The sequence below is a fragment of the Parasteatoda tepidariorum genome, chromosome 1 (assembly GCF_982258835.1).
Source record: "Parasteatoda tepidariorum strain Cologne lab strain chromosome 1, Ptep-v5.0, whole genome shotgun sequence".
Classification (NCBI taxonomy): domain Eukaryota; kingdom Metazoa; phylum Arthropoda; class Arachnida; order Araneae; family Theridiidae; genus Parasteatoda; species Parasteatoda tepidariorum.
Window position 1 is genome coordinate 9,102,222 of NC_141755.1, and position 21,228 is coordinate 9,123,449.

The 21,228-nt window shown below is 26.3% G+C and overlaps 2 protein-coding genes across 7 annotated transcripts in view; one reads left to right on the forward strand and one right to left on the reverse strand.

Annotated features, from left to right (window-relative positions):
* SMSr (Sphingomyelin synthase related) overlaps window positions 1-1,875 on the reverse strand; it is a 15,758-nt gene extending 13,883 nt beyond the window's left edge. Inside the window, exons 1-2 of one of the 3 annotated variants that reach the window (XM_016048597.4) lie at window positions 1,643-1,875; window positions 125-310 (exon numbers count right to left, since the gene is read on the reverse strand). In XM_016048597.4, the coding sequence (XP_015904083.2) occupies window positions 125-304 (180 nt within the window). In that variant the 5' untranslated portion in view covers window positions 305-310; window positions 1,643-1,875. Of the gene's footprint in view, window positions 1-124; window positions 311-1,062 lie in introns of all 3 variants that reach the window. The other 2 variants (XM_016048598.5, XM_016048599.4) reach the window with 2 other exon arrangements.
* LOC107436788 (non-selective voltage-gated ion channel VDAC2) lies at window positions 1,791-20,895 on the forward strand. 4 transcript variants are annotated; one of them, XM_043049101.3, is made up of 9 exons: window positions 1,791-2,125; window positions 4,156-4,243; window positions 4,338-4,472; window positions 6,647-6,767; window positions 9,024-9,134; window positions 12,283-12,399; window positions 14,886-15,036; window positions 16,089-16,146; window positions 20,132-20,895. In XM_043049101.3, the coding sequence occupies exons 2-9, from the start codon at window positions 4,180-4,182 to the stop codon at window positions 20,221-20,223; spliced, it is 849 nt and encodes a 282-aa protein (XP_042905035.1). In that variant the 5' UTR covers window positions 1,791-2,125; window positions 4,156-4,179; the 3' UTR covers window positions 20,224-20,895. The 4 variants fall into 4 exon arrangements, with proteins under 4 accessions (XP_042905035.1, XP_087015164.1, XP_087015171.1 ...); XM_087159038.1 differs by having other exon boundaries at window positions 2,054-2,119; window positions 4,154-4,243; XM_087159045.1 differs by having other exon boundaries at window positions 2,092-2,622.
* Window positions 20,896-21,228: the final 333 nt, after the last annotated feature.

The following is a 21,228-nucleotide window of genomic DNA, read 5'->3' on the forward strand; positions in this document are numbered from 1 at the left end:
TAGTTATACCTCATTACCGTAGTCACTGACAAATGATTAGGGGAGTTCTTATTTTAGACAAACTATAGTAGATGCAAATAGGTACTGATACAAAATTATCTGCCAGTTGATAAAAATTTCTTACCCTCATGGATAAAGGAGGAGACTTCAAATCATTTTCTGACAAAGTAAGTAGAGCTTTACCATCAATGCGATGAGTGGCTGAAAACAAAGTGATATATTCAGAAAATCCATTTTCTTCCAGCCACTGACTGACATCACTGACTGTCCATAAATGCACTTGATCCAGGTTATCAATCCCCATACCACACTAAATAAGATATGCAATTATGAAAACTTTAGTTATCAGTTTCAAATAAAGGTAGGCACCTACTTATTATCCCATCGATCACTTTTGCCAAAATTGGAAGCGGCCACTAAACATTCTTTTAGCACCAATATTGAAATACCATTAATTACAACAGCAGTACTCTGCCGTACATTTTATTTTCATTGGTAAAGACAAATTGAGGTGTATTTATTTTTCTTATAAAAATTTACAATTGCTTAAAAACAGATGAAAATTTAAATTTTCTTTGGTAAAAGGTTATAATAGGATGTCTTTCTTATTTAAGCAAGTTTTTACGTTCTTACAGGAAACAGGGAAAATGACTTCAGAGTGAGATATTTTATTAATAAGAAAAAGCAATAAAAATAATAGGAAAATGGCAGAATTAATGTATAATAAAAGTTCCAAGTGCAGTGCTTTAATCACAGAAACCCCCCTATTCTAAATTTTAACCTCTTCTTTATAATCCATTACCAAGTGAATATAAATTTGAAAGCCAATAAAATGAATTTAGCATGGTTTTGGCAATAATGGTCAACGGATTAATAAGTCCGTACCAAAATAAAGCAGAGAGGAAACCTTAGTACTATTTGTTGTGATTTTTTATTGTGAAGAAGAGTTTTGACTTTTCTCAGAAAAGACACAATTTATTGAATAAAAAACAAGGAATATTTAAGTATGTGAGGAACAAAACATATATTCTAGTTAAAAGCAAGGAAGACAAAAATACTAACAAGGTCATAAATTTCAATTTGATCAACGAATTTCAAAAAAATTTATATATGTAGTAAATATTATCATTAGTTCCTCAACTCAAGCATTAGCATATTTTAATATTTTGAGAAAATATTTTTATAACTGTGTTGGAAACTCCTGTTGGTATCAGTAATGAGTCATATAATAGTCATGATTTATTTGAAGAAAAGTTTTCTTTGGGAAGAACCCCATCATCTGTGATCATTCAACCAATTAAGATAATTTTTCGGAGATATCTCAAAATAAATTCATTTTGAAATTTAAACTAGAAAGAGAATAAAATCAAACTTTGAATTAATATAAGAAGAAATTTAAAATCCCGATTTTTAATAGAAGTATTCTAAAAGAATTCAAAATTTTCTTCCTTTTATTTGAAATTGATAAAATAATTCCTCATCAACAGGATATATAATAATTCATTATGCAAAGTTAAAACAAATTTTAAATGAAAGTCACGGTATTGTCAGAAAATTTCTTTTATTTTCTACGCAATTTTTCAACGAATACTAATACCAAAGTAGAGAATGACTAATTATACAAATATTCAGATTACTTTACTTGATGTAAACACACGTTCTTGTTCCATTTATTTTGAAAATTTCTTGCCTTGATAACAGATGTTTTAAAAAAAAGTGCAGACGAAATTTCATATACAATTTTTTCAACTTTTGAGTTTAATACGTCCTGCTACAAACCCTTTCACTTCTTCAAACTTTTACAAACTACAACGGGTAAAACCTTCTAGCGAACACAATCGGCATTATTCCTTTTCGAGCAACCAATGTCAAATCGATATTAAATATTAATTGATTATTTTTAATCGATGTTTTCCTAAATAATTCTTATTATTTATTTCTTGGTTTTGGATTTAGTTCTTTTATGTATTTTTTTATTTTTAGTTTCTTGAAAATTCAACAGTATCCATTCTTTAGCACTCTTTATCAAATTGCAATACTTAATTTTTTAGATCTTCCCATTTTTTTAACCGTAACTTAGTCGAGAACTAAGGAGAAGAAAGGACTTTTTAAATTGGAAAGACAAGTCAGTTTTTATTTAATTTAAAGATATTTTTTTTAGTATTGTGTGAAATTATTTATTACTGATAAATAGTAAACTTTTCTACTTATTTCTATTGAAACTTTTATCACTTTCGCTGTTTCAATTAATGTTTATTTTAATTACATATTTGTGTTCAATGGTTATGATTCTCATCCGCAATTTTGATTAAACCTTTTTAAAATAAAATATACGACCTCTATTTTTGATTATCAATCAAGTATCATAATAGTAGCATCAAAAAGCTTTGATATTCATCTTCAAATATATAAGAATATTGCCATTAATGCTAGTTTTATTATAAGCATTGGAGGTTGATACTATCTATAAAGAAATATTTCACATTAATATTACGTTGCCCTTTTCAACAAAACATACTTTTACACTTTAAAGTGTTGCTGAAGTATTTATTAGATTTAATTTCAGAATATTGAGTGAATATACCAGAAGTGCATGCTGGGAACTCTATAATTGTTTTATATGTAAATATTGCTATTCATCTTTTGAAAGAATCCTCTTTAATATGTAGATTCTTAAAATGATCCTTTGAAATTCTGCATTGTGCTCATTTTCACTATTATACTGGAAAATGTAAATTCTTCCTTTATTATACTTTATTTAAAAATAAAATATTCAAAATAGGGTGTAACCTGCTTGTGTCATATTTACGTATTTCATTTTTGATTTAAGCTAAAATATAAGTATTGCAAAATTAATCAATATAAAATTAACTAGTAGTACTAGTATAATTAACATTAAACTAGTAGTTCCAGTTTAATTAATGTTAATTTTTCAGTTCAAAAATCGTGTTAGAAATGGAATTCCAAATTTTAGAAATTTTTATCATCATCATTTTCAACTAAATTGCAGCATATGAAACCTAATTTATGCTTGTTGTGGTTTAGTTATTGTGTTGAGTAGTATGTGTTTCCACAGGAATTCGACACTCAATATTTTTACAATACTAAAATTTTAAATTGTACATTTAAGATATCGTTTTTTGACATGCTTTGTCTGTACTGATTTCTTCGAAAAACTAGTGGTTTTTTTATCATATTTTTCAATAATTATTATGCTTTCTACCAATTTTGTAAATCCTCCATTTTTTTCATACCATATTATGAGATATTAGTTACAATCATGATCATGCATTTAAATAAACCATTTTTGACTTTTTTTTTTTTAGCAGTTTTCATCTAAGCTATTTTTCACTGGTTATTGCCATAAATTTCCATATATATTCAAAAGCTTCATGTCATAGCAAAATTATTGGAACAAGCAAAATTTGAAAATTGGAAGAATGTGCATTTTTAATTTGTGTGCAATTCTGTTTTTAATTTTTTGTTTCGTAAATGTTTTTTTTATAAAAAAAATCATATATAAAAACTCTTATTATTCACTAAATATAAATGCCCTTGAACTACATTCACAACAAAATGTTGAATCTCATTTTGCTACATGCTAGTTTTTTTTATTGTTGAAACATATCTTAAAATTAACTTTCGTATTATGTCATGTAATAAAAAAATATTACTTTTTTGACATTCTTTATATTTTCAATTAATGTGTTTATTTTATAGGAATATTTTTTATAAAAGTATCAGTTTTGCCATTTTTAACTTTAAATGAATTCTAATATTTAATTTCATGTAAATGTACTATTCAATTGACTGATACAAAGAATTTAGTGTTTAAAACACTGTTGTTTATAAATAGCTGTAAAAATTTGCTTTAACATTTCTAAGTATTTTATGGTATATACACCCTTGATCTAAACTGTCAAGAACTTGCCAAACCTAAATGAAACATGAAATTTTGCATATTTGTAAAAATAATTAAACAACTTAATATCAAAATGGTATTCATCCGGGAGTTATTTTTTATAAAAGTTGAAGTATTTCATGTCTTGTTATGTTACAGTTGTCAAGCTTTTTGCAACTGACACTATATTTTCTAATTGACATATATTTCATTTTAATTTGAATCTTTTATCTATTCCATTTTTATAAATTTAGATTATACTCCACAAAAAGAAAATAATGGCCCCTCCAAGTTTTTCTGATCTGGGAAAGCAGGCTAGAGATGTATTTAATAAAAATTATAGTAAGTACTAAGCTTTAAAAATATAATATTAAAAACTGTTTTTTCTCTCTCTATTATTTACTCAGCATTTTTAATGCAATGATTTCTTTTTTAGATTATAGTTTTGTTAAACTTGATTGTAAAACCAAAACCAGTGGAGGGATGGATTTTAGTGTGAGTGGTTCTTCAAATATTGAAACTGGAAAAGTGGTTTCATCACTTGAATCTAAATACAAAGTGCCAGAATATGGTAATATTATTATTTTATAAAAAGGCATAATTGAAAAGATTGAAGTTGCTTTTGCTAAAATGAACTTTTTTTTTCTTTCTTTTTTTTTTTTGGATCCTTGCAAGAGTGACATAAAATAGTTGATATAAATCAATTGATTTTTTCTTTTTAAAACTAAAAATATTTGTTGAATTGAATTTGTATATACTGATTTTAAAAAAATCATAGATTTAAGTAGAGAATATATTTTTTAAGTCTGATTTCATTATTGACGAGTTTTATACAGAGAAATAATACCTAAATTATCTTTTATGTTTAAAATAAATTTTAAAAAAAAAATTTGACAAGGGAAGATAAAAGTTTGGTAAACATTGAAAATTATATAATTTACTATTAATTGTATTCAAAAGAATGTACTGTTTAAAATTCGTATATATTTCAATTATATCTCTTTCTTTTTTATGTTTATTTAAATTAAACACAAGTACCTTTAAAATTGATAAAATATATGATTTGTGTATATTAATAATGAATATAGACTTGTTCTGCCAAGTATATTTTACAATACAGTAGAGAACCATTTATCCGGTATCCAGATAACCGGGAAACCAGAAAACCGGGAAAAATTTTGCTCGAATTTCCCGCCATTTTAAACTAGAACGAAAAAAGCGGAAATTGGACTCATCCTTGAAGTTGAGTAGAGGAAAATGTAAGGAAGGGGAAGATTTTTTCCCCCGTTTACCCAGAGAAACGTCATTTCCTCCGTGACCTTGAAGGCAGGGAAGGGAGGAATGTTTTATTTTTTCCTTTAGGCCGTCAATCAAACTCAAGGATGTGGCATGCTGATTTCGTTTTCTGCTTGATTTACGAGGGGGGTGGGGAAAATGCATTGCATGCATATCAGTGAACAGAAAAAGAAAAGAGAAAAATATATTTATTTGACATCGACTAATAAAAATAAAATCTTTTTCTTTTGAATAAATTCTTATTCTTTGGAAGTGCGGTATCAATTACAAGTTTTTCTTGGTGTGGAATCACATCTGCTGTAATTAAAAATCTTGTTTTTATCAACAATAAAATAAAAGGAGAATTGTTTATTATTTTAAACATAGGATTATTTTATGAAGCAGATTGCAGTTTTGTTTTTCTGATTTCACTACGTTTGATTTTTTTTCTTTTCGTGATAAATTTCGCACTCAATAAATTAATTCTTTTTATTCATAAATTTTATCATTAGGTTTTTTTTTTTTTTTTTGAATTCCGTTGATCTTGCCTTATTTCGGGTTTTAATATTTATGCTAGTGCCTTTTTTATCTATCGTTTAGGTTCTATATTTTTCAAGTGTTTTTATTTAGATTAATAAGTTTTCCTTTTATTTATCGTTTCCCCCGTATAATTAGGTATGAAATATATTGCGTTATTTAATCATTGGTTTTGTTTATATTATTTAATTTAGGAATTGTAATTATTTTTAAAAAATAAATATGAGAATTTTGTATTTTTTTAAACTTGATTTTCTTGTCTAAACTTGCAAATTTTTTTGTTCTTTTAAATGTTATATTTCTACCATTTTTTTTTCTTTTTAAAGTTAGGAGTACCTTTCTTTTTTCTCTTACTTTATGCAGTACACTTTTTCCTTGTACTTCGGGTTCGATAAAACATCGATTAACGACACTTTTTGGTCGATCCAGAAAACCGGGAAATTCAGATATCCGGGATAGCGATGGTCCCGAGCATCCCGGATAATTGGTTCTCTACTGTAATTGGTTTGTTACTAGTAGACTTTTATAAGAGTATGGTAAATTTAAAAATATAGTCCTTTAAAAAAAAAAAAATGAATTTTGTTAACTCTTGGGTGACAAAAGATGTGATGTTAAAGGATAAAATTTTAACAAAATTTCTCTTTCACTCTGAGCATGTGTTTATCCTGTTATATTCACTTTTTTATTTTAATTTAAAAATAATATAAATTCATGAAAAATGGGGAAAAAACTAAAATCAATTAAATACATTTATTTGTTCTTAGTATCAACTTATATTTTTATTTTAGTGCAATAAGACAACATTATGTGCCTCAATAATGAAACTACATTTTGTGTTTTACAGTAATACCTTTAAATTACACTGCATATAATTTAATTAAATTTATGTTTTATTACAACAATAATTTTGATTAACATTCTTATAACTTACAGGCTTAACAATGAGGGAGAAATGGAGTACTGACAATGTGCTTTTAACTGAAATTTCTGTTGAAGACAAACCAATTAAGGGATGCAAGCTCTCAGTTGATGGTAGTTTAGTTCCTCTTACTGGGTAAGTTAAACTCGTTGGGTTCCACACTTGTGCTAAATCCAGGGTATCTGTGCATCTGGAAAGCCATTGAAAATTGGGAAAAGTCATGGATTTTGACCATAAACAAAAATTAATCATGGAAAGTTGTGATTTTTTGTGATAAATACTAAAAATTCCTGGAAACTCGCAGTTCATCATGGATTTTTGGCTATTGGAGCCCTTTATAATGAGGTGGAATTTGAAAATCCCACATCACAATTTGTATCGCATGAAGAACATTTGGGGGCCCCGCGGTTTTATATGTAATTACATTAAAATTATATTTGTGATATTGAAGTGATAAATTAACTCACGTCAAATGTATTGAGCCTGATAAATATTAAAAATTTTAGTAAAACCTAATTTTAAAAATAATTTCATTTTGAAGTTTTTTGTTTAATCTTCAAAATATTTTTTTTACTTTGATAAATATATATTTATATATAGTAATTTGATAGTGCATGGAATGATGTTGATACTTTTGTATATTTAAAATTAGAAAATGTATGTAAAAATATTTAATAATGCCTTTAAAGATCAATTCTATAATAATTGACATAATCTACAAAATTGACTTTAAAAGGCATTATTAAATATTTTTACATCCATTTTCTAATTTGTATGTTTGTTACCACATTTTTTTTTTTTTTATCTTGTATAATAGTTTAGTCCTTTTTTTTATTGCTTTGGTTTAATCTGACTAATTAAAGTGTGCAAAGCATTGCTCAGATAAAACAATTTTTTTTTTGTTTGTTTGATATGGATGTATTAAGAGCTGACACAAAAGTGAAATTCCTGTACAAAATTGAGCTCTAATTTTCTTTTGAAAGGGTTGTTTTCTTTTCAAAAAATGTATTACAATGCCAAGTTTACCCAGATCTATTTCCTTTTATGTTATTTGGCATTTAAATAATCAATTTCTGATACAATTTATTCACACACATTTCATTGTAATTCTAAATTATTTTTCCATCGTTTTTTCGACTGTCAGCACCATGCATATGCATGAGATTTTTAAAATCCTGATTTTGCAACATAAAAAATTCGAAAAATAAACGAAAATGCAAATTTTTAAACTGCTCACAGTTTGTGATTTAGTTTAAAATATTTTATTGAAGGGATTATTTTAGGGAAAAAAATATTTACTATTAACATTCATAAATATATTTTTTTTATGTGTTGATGAGTAAAAATTTTATTTATTAGATAAAAAATTTATCTTTTTAAATTTTGCAAGTGCTTCTTTTGTGCACAAAAATGATGATCTTCTATGTACAAAAAATTTTTTAAAAAATTATACAAGGAAAAAAAAAATATCAGAAATTTTTTTTTTACAGCATTCATAATTTCATCTTCCAGCAAGAATGTCTGCAAGTGGCCTTTTATTCAAAAAGGTTGTGCACCTCTAGTCTAAAAATTATGTAGAGACCAAAACAAATATTCTGGACAAACCATTTCTTGCTTCCAGTGTTTAATGCACCTCAAAAAAGGATAATTTTCTGGATGTTTGAAAAGCGAGTTACATGTGTCAATGTGACGGCCTAACTTTCTTTTACTAAGAACCTAAGCAATCTCTATATCTCTTTATTGTTTCTTTATCAGCTTTAACTGGCCTTAGGTGCATCTTCATGACCGGATAGAGATTTTGGAAAACAGTTTTGGCTCTGATGTTCTGTCAATACATATTTTCCAGACACATGGGATACATTTTTTCTGAACAGCATTTTTACCTTTTCAATAAGGAACAGTAAAATATGTTGAAAATTCAGCATTTAACTCTCCATATTTAAAAAAGCACCAACCATAAACTAATGTGTAGATTTGTTCAAGTTCTTTCATGAACAAGCCATGATATCTGCTTTAAAAATATATTATGATCTTGCAGCTTAAACTTAGCTGGGAAAGTTCTGTGTTGGAAAAAAACTAAATTAATTTCTAAGCAACCCTATAGTATAGGAATATAATCTATTCATTTTAAATTATCATGGGAAGCATTATTATATTCAAAAGTAGTCCACCTTCAGCCATTTTTTAGTACAAAAAAATAAAGATAACAAAACATAAAAAGTTGTAGTTTGAACTAACCTTAACAGTTTTAATTAAAATTTTGCTTAAAATGCAAGAGAGCTTTCAAGTATTTGTGTTTTTTATTTATTTATTTTACATTAGTTTGAAAATATTCTGATTTGTAGACCTTGAAAAAAGTATATCCTCTAAATGAATGTTTTATTTTTTCAGGAAGAAGTCTGCAACTGTTAAAAGTGCTGCAAAACTTGAAAACCTTAACCTTAATGTAGATTTGGATGTTGATATGAAAACTCCTGTGTGGCATGTTGCAGCTGTGATGGGGTTTGTTTTAATTTGATCTTTTCTTTACTATTTTTATTATTTTTCTGTATTTATTTTTGATTTACTTAATGTTAGCATAGATTTGTTTATATCAAGAGATATTAAAAAATTGAATAGTGCCCTAGGTGAAGAAGAAACTATTTCATGTATTGTGACACCTAAAAACTTATAATTAATCTATATTTTCTCTGTGTGTCCAGCGATAGGGAAAAGCGGGAATTATCGGACATTGAGTTATCACTTTTTTAACACATGCTACTTTTTTCCCCTGGCGAACTTCACATCATTTTTCAGTTGTTATTTATAATTTTTTTAGCTCTCTCCAACTTACGATTCAACTCAAATTATCACTTTTTAACGCATTTCAATTCCGATATTTTTAATACAAAGTTAGCAAACTTAGTTATCTATTTCTTCCACACTCAATTTGTGACAATTCTATCTCAAATCCGTGTTAAATTATAATTTTTCAACCATTTTAACATCGTATTTAAAATCTCAATATTTTTTTAACGTAATTAGGACGTTAGTTTTAAAAATAATAATTTGAATACCATTTTATGGAATATGCTAATTTAACCACAGAATTATTAAGTTAAACTATCTCTTCAAAAGTAAGATTTTTTTTAATGATAAAAATAAAAACTTTAAATATTTATTTATTTTTTTTAAAGCGATGCAGATTTTTGTGATTGATGCTCATTTTAAGGGAGATATAATGCTCTTTTGTATTTCTAGTACCTTGCCCTTTTTAAGGTCTAGAATGGAACCTGCCTTATTTTCAAATATATAGTGTTTATTATATAATATTAATCTGCCCATTAATATTTTATTTTACTCTGATTGAATTACATATTTTAAATGATAAAGTATTTTTTTATTTTTTAATAAAATTCGATATTAAATATCTACGAAATAGATGGAAAATCTTGGATTTATAGGTAAAAGTCAGGGAATTTGAAAATGCCTTCTCACTGGACACCCTAATATTAATTATTTTGACTTTTCGTAATCGGTGATTATGGTATAACTAAGTTTACTTTATATTATTGCTTACCTGTGACACCTAAGCATATTGTAAAATGTTAACTTGAAATTAATATTAAGGGAACTTGAAATTAATTTCTTAATTGAAATTAATTTTCCTTTTGATATTTGCAATACTCTATTAATTTGCATAAAAGAAAATTACTGTAACAAGAATAACATATGAGTTATTACAATGTTAAATCGATCAGTAATGCAATATTAAATCAAATAACCATTTGCTGATAAATCTGTTGCCTGAAACTGATGAAATTGAACCAGAATTTAGAGGAAAAAAATCGTAAGTAAGCAATTGTTTTCCCACTTTTTTTAAATATTGACTTATCACTAGTTTTCAGTCATATTTTCAAGATCTTTTTATGTTCCTTTTTTTTTTCTCTATCTATATTAAAATTGTTACCATAAGAGATAATATGAATAATTAATATTCCATTAATTTTAATTCGTTAGTGATGAACTTTTACATTTGAGTGAATGAATTTTTAACTGTATTAACAATTTATACCTTGGCATTTATTTAAGTCTCAAATATGTAAACAAAAAACCTTTGTTTCTATTAGAAAATAATCTCTTCCTGTCTTTTTATGTAATTTATTGTTCTTTTTTAATAGTTATTTATATTTATTTAAACTTCTATTACCATGGCTGCCAACTTTTGTGATATTTGCTAAAGAATAGTCAGCGTCGCTGTTGGAAAGCATGTTAGCAATTTGTTTTTAAATTTTGTCAAGACTTTTTCATAAATAAGGCATAAATTTCAGAGTTTTTATGCATGCTTTTTAAATTATTTATGTTGTGGTGGATTAATATAATATAATTATAAATTAAGTTTTTCAAACTCAGAGTAATATATTAGAGCATAAATTTCGGCTACCACTTGAAAATATTGCTCATAAAATTCATAAAAATTGGCAAGCATGTATTACTGTAAGAATATGCAATTAATTATCTTAATGACACATCCAAGCCATATTATTTTATCAATCATTAAGTGTAACAATATGAAGAAGTTAGATGCACAAAATCAATAAACTTTCTTAATACATTCAATATTGCATGCATTTTATTTCATTATAATATCAGAATTCTTTTTGAGGAATTTTTGGATAAATAATAATTTGCCAAAGGTTTTGTTGTTTAAACATAAACTATCATCATTTAAGTCATTTCTATGACTAAAATGCTGTAATTTTTATTTCTTTTGCTAAATTGAATCTAAGTTCGTAATTTTGTTTGTCTTGTTACTTGTTTGTCCTCTTACTCCTCATTTAAACTTGTATGTGTCATGCAACAAATTCTAAGCAAAGCAAAAAAAAAATTGGGAATTAAAGGCGTGTCTATTTTTTATAAGTGGTGGTAGGTTTATTGCATTAGATTATACTGCTAATGAAAAGAAAAATAATAAAAGAAAATCTCCCAAACATCTTTTTAGAACATCTATTTTCTCAAAAAAGGATCAGCCATTATCTATTTTAATTGCCAATATTCATTGAATAGGTAATAGTTCAATATTTTAATTCACACTTTGCTGACTCCTTAAAGGGGTCTATCTCTTAAAATATAGCTGTTACAAAAGGCATAGTCACTATCTTAGATTTTGACATGATTTGCTAATTTGGCATCCCCAGTAGCAAAATTTGTAGTTAATTTGCATAGCTGTATTGTTGAATTCAAATTAGTCAGATAGTATTATTATAAGAATTCAGCTCAGTCTAACAGACAAATAGTAAAATTTACAAGGATTTTTAAACATGCATTAAAACTTTGACACTTAAGCTTAATTTGATTAAACAAGGAAGATACTAAAAAAAGTTTTCTTTACTTTTTGTTCTTTGTTGTATTCTCTTAACCCAGCTTTATAATTTTGATTTGAAACAAATTTAGAAATGTTTTAAAAAGGAGTCTATAAGTTTTCTCTTTTTTTAAAAAATGATGGGAAATGAAGAAAAATCTGCAGATTCTGATAATCTGCTGTGCTGGAGGGTTTCTGGTACAGAGTTAAATTGTATCCATTTAATATGAATGTTTTAAATATTAATCTATACAGTTTGATGTTTTTTATTAATATAATGTTAATGTTGTATTACTTTTTATATTTTAGCCTTCGTGGTTGGCTTGTTGGAGGTCAAGCTTCAGTTAATGCCTGCAAAGGAAATATATTGAGAAATACCTTTGCTGTTGGATATGCCACAGATGACTTTGTTCTACATACTAACGTGTGAGTTGAACATTGAAGCTATAATATCTTTTTTTTTTCTTTTCTTATTTATTTAAATAGCACCCCTAATGGTGGAAAAACATTCTGATTTGTTTCACATAAATTGTTTTGTGTTACAGTTGACTAGTTATATAACTTTTATTGGTCCCTACAATTTGTTTTATTTGAATATTTAAAAGTATGCGGAAATTAATTTAATGTATGCAGAATTTAATTCATTCAAGGTTGCCATTCCACAGGAGGAATAGGGAAAACCTAGAAAATACAGGGAATTAACAAATCATCTAAAATAATAGGGAGTTTTGAATTTTCCTTATAAACTGGGAAAATACAGGGAATTTTTATTTTCTTCTTTTACAAAATATTGACCTCTCAAAGTGCAAATTATGGATTATTTAAAGATAGTTCAACTATGCTATTTATTTTATGTATGTTGAACTGTTTTTTATTTCTTTAAATTTTTTCAGTTATTAAAACTAGCATTAATTATCCTAATATAGCTCACACATTTGTGCAGTGATTTTGTTTCCTCTTAATAAATTTTATATAATATATACAGGGAACTTTTTTTCCAGATTTGAGAGGCAACCCTGTCATTTGAATGAGTTATAATAAATCATCATCAATAGCTCGACAGCCCAGGGTGGGCCTTCTCAAGAAGTTTTTTACAGACCAACTTTTTTTTTGCTAGTGTTTTCCAATTTTTAGTTTTTAAGATTAAAAGGTCTTTCTCTAGGCCATCAATCCATCTCAAATTTGGCCTGCCTCTTTTTCGTGTGCCAACTGTAGTTATAATAAATAGTGTATATAACTAGTAAAAAATAATAGTCTCCCCCCTGATCTAACGTTTTGATAGATGACAGATCTTCTTATAACCTACAAAACATGCTAGATTAATTTTTAAATAATGCTTGGAAAGTTTGCCATCTTCCATTTTCATCTTGTGCAAAGAAGGTTTTTGTTTTCACATCAGTCTTAGTAGTTAATAGATAGTAGATAATTTTTAAATAATGCTTGGAAAGTTTGCCATCTTCCATTTTCATCTTGTGCAAAGAAGGTTTTTGTTTTCACATCAGTCTTAGTAGTATAATTGATTTGATTTGAATCTTCACTTTTAAAATCTTTCTCATTACGTATGCAAAATTTCACGATACGTTTATTCAGAAAATATTTATATATATTTTTTTTTAAATTTTATTTTAAGGGTATAACCAATGTAGTTTAGTCTAAATCAGAATTTACTGGTTTATTAAATCTAAAAACATCAAAAAGATTTATTTTTAACCCAACTCTGAAACCCATTTAACTCGTTAAGTTGAACACTTAATCTCAAATACCAAAAATATTTTTATATTTGCTAATGCAAAAGAAATCTAACCACCTGTCTATGTGTTGACCATTTAAATAAATTAAATTTGGCAGGATGAAATTTAATAATCTAATGTTCTTTTGTTGCCAAAGATAATTTGACTGTTCATATCATTTTTTTGTCTTTATTTTAGACATTTGAAATATATTAAATTATCCTTGTAGTTTTTAAAACTCTCAAAAGTAGATACTGTCCCTTCTACATTTTAAAAAGATTTTCTCTCTCTTTTTTTTTAAACTCCCTTTCACTCCCAAAAGGTTAATATTTTTTATAGCTTCTAGATTTTAAAAAAAATTTCAATGATAGACATTTTGTATAAAGATAAATTTACTAAGCATATTTTAATCATCTGTTATTTACAATTATTTTACTTACAAGCTTTCATTAAACATTCAAATTCTCAGTAAAAACCCACAGGTCAGGGAGAATGGGAGGATATTTTAGGATTCTATTAAATTTTATTTAATAAAATCCAGGGAATATTGAATTTTTTTTTAACGAAAACTTAAAAAATTCCTATATGATACCTGGAAAAATAACCAATCTAAGAGTTGTCAGCAGCCGTAATCAGTTAATGAGATTTGAATTGAATAATTCTAACATCTGTTACAATTATTTGTCCCTTTTTAGTGAAACTGCCATGCTCATTTAATTATATATATTTATTTCGCTAACGTAATATAGTATTTGGCATTTAAGTATTAAGAATAAAAATTTTTGATGAAAAATTGCTGAGTACCGAATAAATATGGTCTGGATTTCCATTGAAATTTGCTTAATATACCTAAAAAAATCAGGGATTTTTTTTTCTTTCTTTCTTTTTTCTGAAGTTGAGTGGGAACCCTGTAAAGAGTGTTAAGAAATTACATTTAGAGAAGATCTTTCATATGTATTGATACGCAATATTTTAACAGAACTTTACAGGTATTATGAATGCTTATTATTAAAATATGCTCTGGAAAATTATTTATTTCATTTGAATTTTTTTTGGGATGGAGGATATTGTTTCTTTTTTTTTATAATTTACTAATGTAAAAATTTCTAATTTTTTTATTTTGAAATGCAGTGTCATATACTATATTTATTATAAAAAAATTTTTTTTTTAATTATTCATAGAAATGATGGGCAAGAGTTTGGTGGATCAGTTTACCAAAAAGTAAATGAAAATCTAGAAACTGGAGTTCAGCTAGCTTGGTCATCTGGCAATAATGCCACTTCCTTTGGTCTAGGATGTGTTTACAGCATTGATAAAGACACTTCTTTAAGGGTATGTTTATAAATTTAGATTATTTTTCTGTGCTTTATTGGTTTTACATTTAAAAGAGATTAGTATTCTTGAATTCAAATTTTCTTATAAACAAGAATTAGTGCTACAGAAAAGGGTATTTAAAGGAGAGACAGGAAGAATTTAAAAATTCTCTAATTACTTAATACAATTTTTTAGGTTTCATTTCATCCTTAAAGAGAAAGCTACGATTGTATATCCCATGTCTTTTGCTACTTAATTTTTAAATTTGTAGTTCAATAAATATATACATGTTAATGACTACTGTTGTTTTTAAGCAAAAATATTTATTCCTTTTAAATTTAACCTTTGATTTCTTTTTTCTTTCTTTGATGTAAATTAAGATCTATTTAGCTAATTATAGCTAATTACTTAACTCTTCAACATTTAGTTTTGTTGTTCTTCCTTAAGTTATAAATAAGCTTTGCTGGTATATTATTCCATCATTAACTTTTGATTATCTATTTTTATTCATGATTCAGGTTAGGTGTGCTTTGACTATAGTTCGAAATTAACAATCATTAGTTCTATTTTACAGCTTGGCATCATTTTTCATGCTTAACTCTTTCGTAAAATTTTCTGTTTCACTATCGATCTTGCATCCATTTCTTTTCTCTAATTTTGTATAGTAAATATTTTTTATTATTTGTGATTATTCATAAAGTATTACAGTATTATGTTACATTTTTATTTGTTGACTAAATTCTTGTAATATGGGAAAAATTATTATCAAAATTTCAATCCATTATATTTATGGTTTTGATTCATTATATAATATATTTTATTTACTATAATATTATTCTTAATTTTAAAGTTTTAAAATTTTGATTCACAAAGTATTTAGCTGGTAATAAAGCACAGTTTTATTTATTAATTTTCAAATTGTTGAATACAAGCTGAAATGATGTTGGAATATAAAAATGTTTTTCATATGGTTTTCAACCTAACTTTTCTCATCAGGGATGTATTTGTACAAACTTGACCATATAGTATGATTAAAGTTTGTGTAAGCTAACATCATTTTTTTCCCCTAGGCAAAGGTGAATAACTCCAGCCAGATTGGATTAGGCCTATCTCATCGATTAAGACAAGGTATTGACTATTTTTTTACATATTTTATTTCCAACTTCATTGATATAAACCATGATTTTAAATAAGATATTTATCAAATCAAATCAGATTTTTAATCAGATCAAATCAGATTGATTAAATCAGAATTTTTTTTTTTTTTTTAAACATTTATCAACCAAAGCATCTAACAAAATGTATTAATCAATACTTATTATTCAAAAACAATATAATAGCTAAAACAATTATTTCTAACAAAAATGGTTGAAATTGTTATTTTAATTATAACACAGATTACTAAAAATCATTGTTGTTTTTTCAATGTTCTAACGAATTTTAAAAACAGATAAACAATTTATTAATTCTATATCATATGAAGAGTGATTTACTTTGATTCGGAAAACTTAACTAAAATATAAAATTATTTTAAGTCACACCGAATCGAATGTATCTCTTCATTATTGATATACACTAACTTTAAATAAACATAAAACGTAATAGGTATAGTTGAAAGATATTAATTGCTAACACATTATTTTACTTGAAAGCTGATGAAAAATTATAATTTAAAAATTTCATGCCAATCTTAACTTATTTAGTAACATTTTTAACTACTTTTTTTTTATTAAGCCTACATTATCAATGAAAACAGACCTTTAAAAAAATTGCACCCTAAAGAATGTATTGCATTGTATAAAAAATATTTTAGATTTAAATTATTGAAAAAAACTCTGTTTTGAGTTAATATGGTTTTCTTTAAAAAAAAAAAAGTCACAGTTTATTTTAATCATAATTTAAATCGTGCCAACCCTGATTTTTAAAAAAAAATCATCTTTTTTTTCTATCTTGATTTAATCCTATTCCTTGATTTATCCAGTGTTCCCCAACCTTTTTATCACCGCGGACCTGTCAAAGTTTGATAATTTTACCGCGACCCACTGGGGTGGGGGGGGGGGCGTTGATTGCTTTTATTTTAGATTATTTTGATTTATTAAATTTTATTTAATTGTATTTAAACATGGCTTCAAAATAAAATAATTACAGAAAAAATAAATATAAAGTGATTTAACATTTTAACTTACTAGAACGTAAAATCAATGAGAACCCTAAGCTTGTTTCGTTGCAATGAGACGTTTCCATTCTGCGGGTAATCGGAGACAATGATACATTACAAACATTAAAAAATTTATGTCACTACCTTCGGGGGCCCCTTTCTTTAAATAAATAAAATTTTAAATGGAACACAGATATTTTTAATTTGGGGGTATAAGCCTAGGAATTTAAATTCAGTTTCAATGAAATGGGCGGCCCAGTACAATTTGATCCACGGACCGGTACCGGACCGGGGGTTGGGGAACACTGCTGTACAATACGAAATTCCCTACAAACCTTAGAAAGTACTTTTAAAACTTTATAAACAAAACATTTTAAAAATACTTCTTAAGGTTTTATGAAATGGTAAGTCAAAATAAGCATGGTAATACATATGCAATAAAATTGAAAAACATTATTTACCAATGATCTGATATTTTTAATTCCATATCAGCAATTAAACTGTGTTTGAAAATAGGGCATTTTTATTGGTTTATAGATTAGTAAGGAATGTACAAATTAGCTTCTAAAATCAAATCCGACTTCAGGTATATAGTTTGTAGAACTGGTACAAATAAAAGATAATGAGAAGGTATGTTTCTTCATTAAAGCAAAAGAACTAAAAAAATTACGAATATGGTATGGGGGGGTAGAAAATGCAAGCATAACTATTTTAGAATCCAATAACAGGGTATGTAGCATTTTTAAAAAATTATTTCAATGTGCTTATTTTTTATTTACGTTTTTTAAAAGCCCTTGACGGTGCTTTTTTCATTTGGAGTTAGTAAAAAGTGTTTAATTTTCTATCTTTCAAAATGACATTTTTTCTTTGCTCTGTTGATTGTTGTCATAAATTACAAATAAAGCATTATAAGAATAAGTTTTTGAAAATGTTTTTGCATTTTGTTGATTTTATGTAAATAAATAATGAACTTAAAGCAATAGGAAAAGATAATTTTTATTACTGCGCATTTTCTGATAATGATTTTTTTTTTCGTTGTTTTGTTGTCAAAAGTGAGTAAAAATATTTTTTGAGTACTAAAATAGTGCTTAAAAGAAGCCTATTTTTTGTTGAAAAGTCGGGCTATACACCTTAAAAAAAGCTTTTCATTATAGTGATATCTTAGCTTGTGAAAATCTAACTGAAAAACTGTTCAATGAGGGGAATTCCTAAAAATATTTTTCTTTTTGTCTAAATAAAATAATATCTTTATAAAAACCAAATGCATTGCAAGTAGATTTTAAGAAAAGAGACAATCAAATTCTTGAGACATGAATAACTCTAAAACAGGAATGATTATATTGAAATATTAAAAATATTCCTCATTTGCTTAGTTTCTGAAAATTTCATTCTTTTAATGATTTATATTGATTTTTATAATTCTATTTGTAAGGACATCTTAATTTGTTACAGTTACTTTCGTTTTAATTAAATATTAAAATTAGTAAATCTCCCTTTTTTTTCTTTAATGGAAATCAATAAAACTCCCAACAGAAAGTTTTATTTTGTGTAAATATTAATTCTGCCTTTCTGTATGTTTTTCTTTTGTATGTGTGTTTTGTTAAGCTTTACATTTTAAAAACAGAGCAAAAAAAACCTTGCAACATATTTTCATTTAAATTAGAAGTATAGTTCTTTAATATTTTATCCGTTAAATTAAAATATGAAGTTTTTGAAAAAGAATCATTAGTGTAAAAAGTTGTAGTACTTTAATAAGTCAATATTTTTTAATATATGGAGTAGCAACTGTTTTAAATTTGAAGACTTTAATCTGCAGTTTATCTAGCATCAAAAATCTATTTTTCCCATGTTGTTTGACATAGGAAATTCTGTGCAACTTTGCTCAGAAGCTAAATGGTTTAAGGGTTAATTTTTTCCCTGCTGTGCTCATTTTTTAATACATGAATTTGTAATATTACTGTGATGTTTGCATATGCGCTTGTCCATATTTCAACTCTTGACATTTCAAAAATAGAATGGAGCTGGGCTGATTTTGAGTTATAAAAAAAAAATATGTAGATTTTTTTTTTATTTTTGAAAAAGAAAATTTACATACAGTTGAACTCAATTCATACTTGCTGCATTTTTCGTTTTCCCATGCGTATTTTATATCTGTCACTGAACAGCCGACCCAATTTTGGGTTTACAACTAGTAATGTTCAACTTCGTAGCCTTTTAATTTTGAACCAATCCAGAACACAAGGGAACTCCTGGATCAGTACCCAGAGGTATTGATTTGTTATGTGAACCTGGAGGACTTTGCGACTTGTCAGATTCAACATACATCAGTCACCATTTACTACTTCGGCTGGCCTGGTATCGAACTCTCTGACATGGGCCAGTGCCCTACCTACCTGGCTATCCTGGCCTACTTCTCATGTGTATTGTCCTATAGCTCTTGATGCTAATAATGAAGAAGAAAATGAGAATTTCTTAAGGAAAAAAGGCTTTCAGAATTCATATGAACTTACAAGAAATGAACTGCAATCTGTTACAAATGTTGAAAACTTACTTCCGCTAAGAAGAAAAGATTGTGTTCAAATTAAAATTTGCAAAGATATTAAATAAGTAAATATATTTTATTCATCCTTTTGAATGGTCAGAATTTTTGCTTTATGTCATTGGTCGATGTTTTATGTTGACCCGCATTCGTCGTTTTCCCATATCTGTCGTTTGTAATGAATTGTCCTTTAAAAAACAGGAGATTCTACTGTATCAAATAATTTTCATATTGTTCTTAAAAAAATTTGATTTTACGATGAAAAGCTCTCTTTTAGAAGAAAGAATTTTATATTTTTAATTTTAAATGTAGCATTGCAACTCAGTTATAATATACCATAATGTTCTCTAAAGAGATGTTAAAACTAATCTATTATTTTTTAAAATATAGATTTTTTTTTTCTTTTTAAATTTTAGGTATTCAGCTAACATTATCAGCAATGGTAGATGGCAGAAGCTTTAATCAAGGAGGACATAAACTTGGTCTTGGTTTAGATTTTGAAGCTTAAAACTCAGTATTTTCAGCCAAATATTTCAGTCATTGCTATTTATTTTCTGTTCGGGTTAGAATACGTAAAAAAAAATATAATTATCATTGCATTTGAGACACTGTCAGTGTTTGGCATTTATTGTGGAATAGTGAAGTATTAGATTTATCTTTTATTATATCTATGTTTTTAGATATTTTTTTTTAATGCTAGAGTATTATCTAAACTTTCTAAAAATTGTTATTTAACAATGTGATTAGTTTCTATTTTAAAATTTTACTGGTAGCAAAAAAATATTTATTAAGAAAGAGTATTTACTTTAAAACTAGTCTTTTTTTCATTTCTTTATATTTTTCAATGTGCTGCTGTAAAATATCCACTTATATGCCTCATATAAAGCTGTACAATAAATATCTGTTATTAAATGTTCCTCATAACAACCTTTGATTATTTAATCCTAATTTCATATTTAGTATCAAAATTCTTTTCATATACGTTACAAAATGTATGGTTAAAATCATGTGTCTATGTGTTATTTAACTACCTTATAAGATCTGATTATAATTGTATTGCACATACTTAAATTAATGATTATTTTTACAATTTCAGCTAAGGCTGTCTCTAAATTTGTTCTCGTCCATGTTTTTTCAGTGCACTGCAATATAATAGTTGTAATAAATATTTGATTCAAAATATTTTCTTTTCTGTCTTGTCTTGCTACATTTCATACAAATATTTTAACAATTAAAATATCTTCAGTTAAGTCTGCTATTTTAATGCCATTAGATAGCTAAAAAATGTTTTTTTTTTTTTTTTTTTTTTTTTTTTTTTTTTTTTTTTTTTTTTTTTTAAAATTATCCTAAGCATCTTAAATGAATGTTTCTACTATCTTGCTAATAGTTTGAAGAGGTCTAAGTAACTTATACATATCATAGGTACAAGTTGAAAAACCTTAAAGCAAATTTCACTTTTATTAAAATTTATGAAAAATTCTAGAAATACAGTAAAATATATTTATTAAATTTC

Bases quoted from the DNA above. Each gene is read 5' to 3' on its own strand.
- LOC107436788 (XM_043049101.3), top strand. From the start codon at position 4,180: ATGGCCCCTCCAAGTTTTTCTGATCTGGGAAAGCAGGCTAGAGATGTA. The intron at 6,768-9,023 runs GTAAGTTAAACT...TTATTTTTTCAG, and splicing joins AGTTTAGTTCCTCTTACTGG to GAAGAAGTCTGCAACTGTTA. The intron at 12,400-14,885 runs GTGAGTTGAACA...AATTATTCATAG, and splicing joins TTTGTTCTACATACTAACGT to AAATGATGGGCAAGAGTTTG.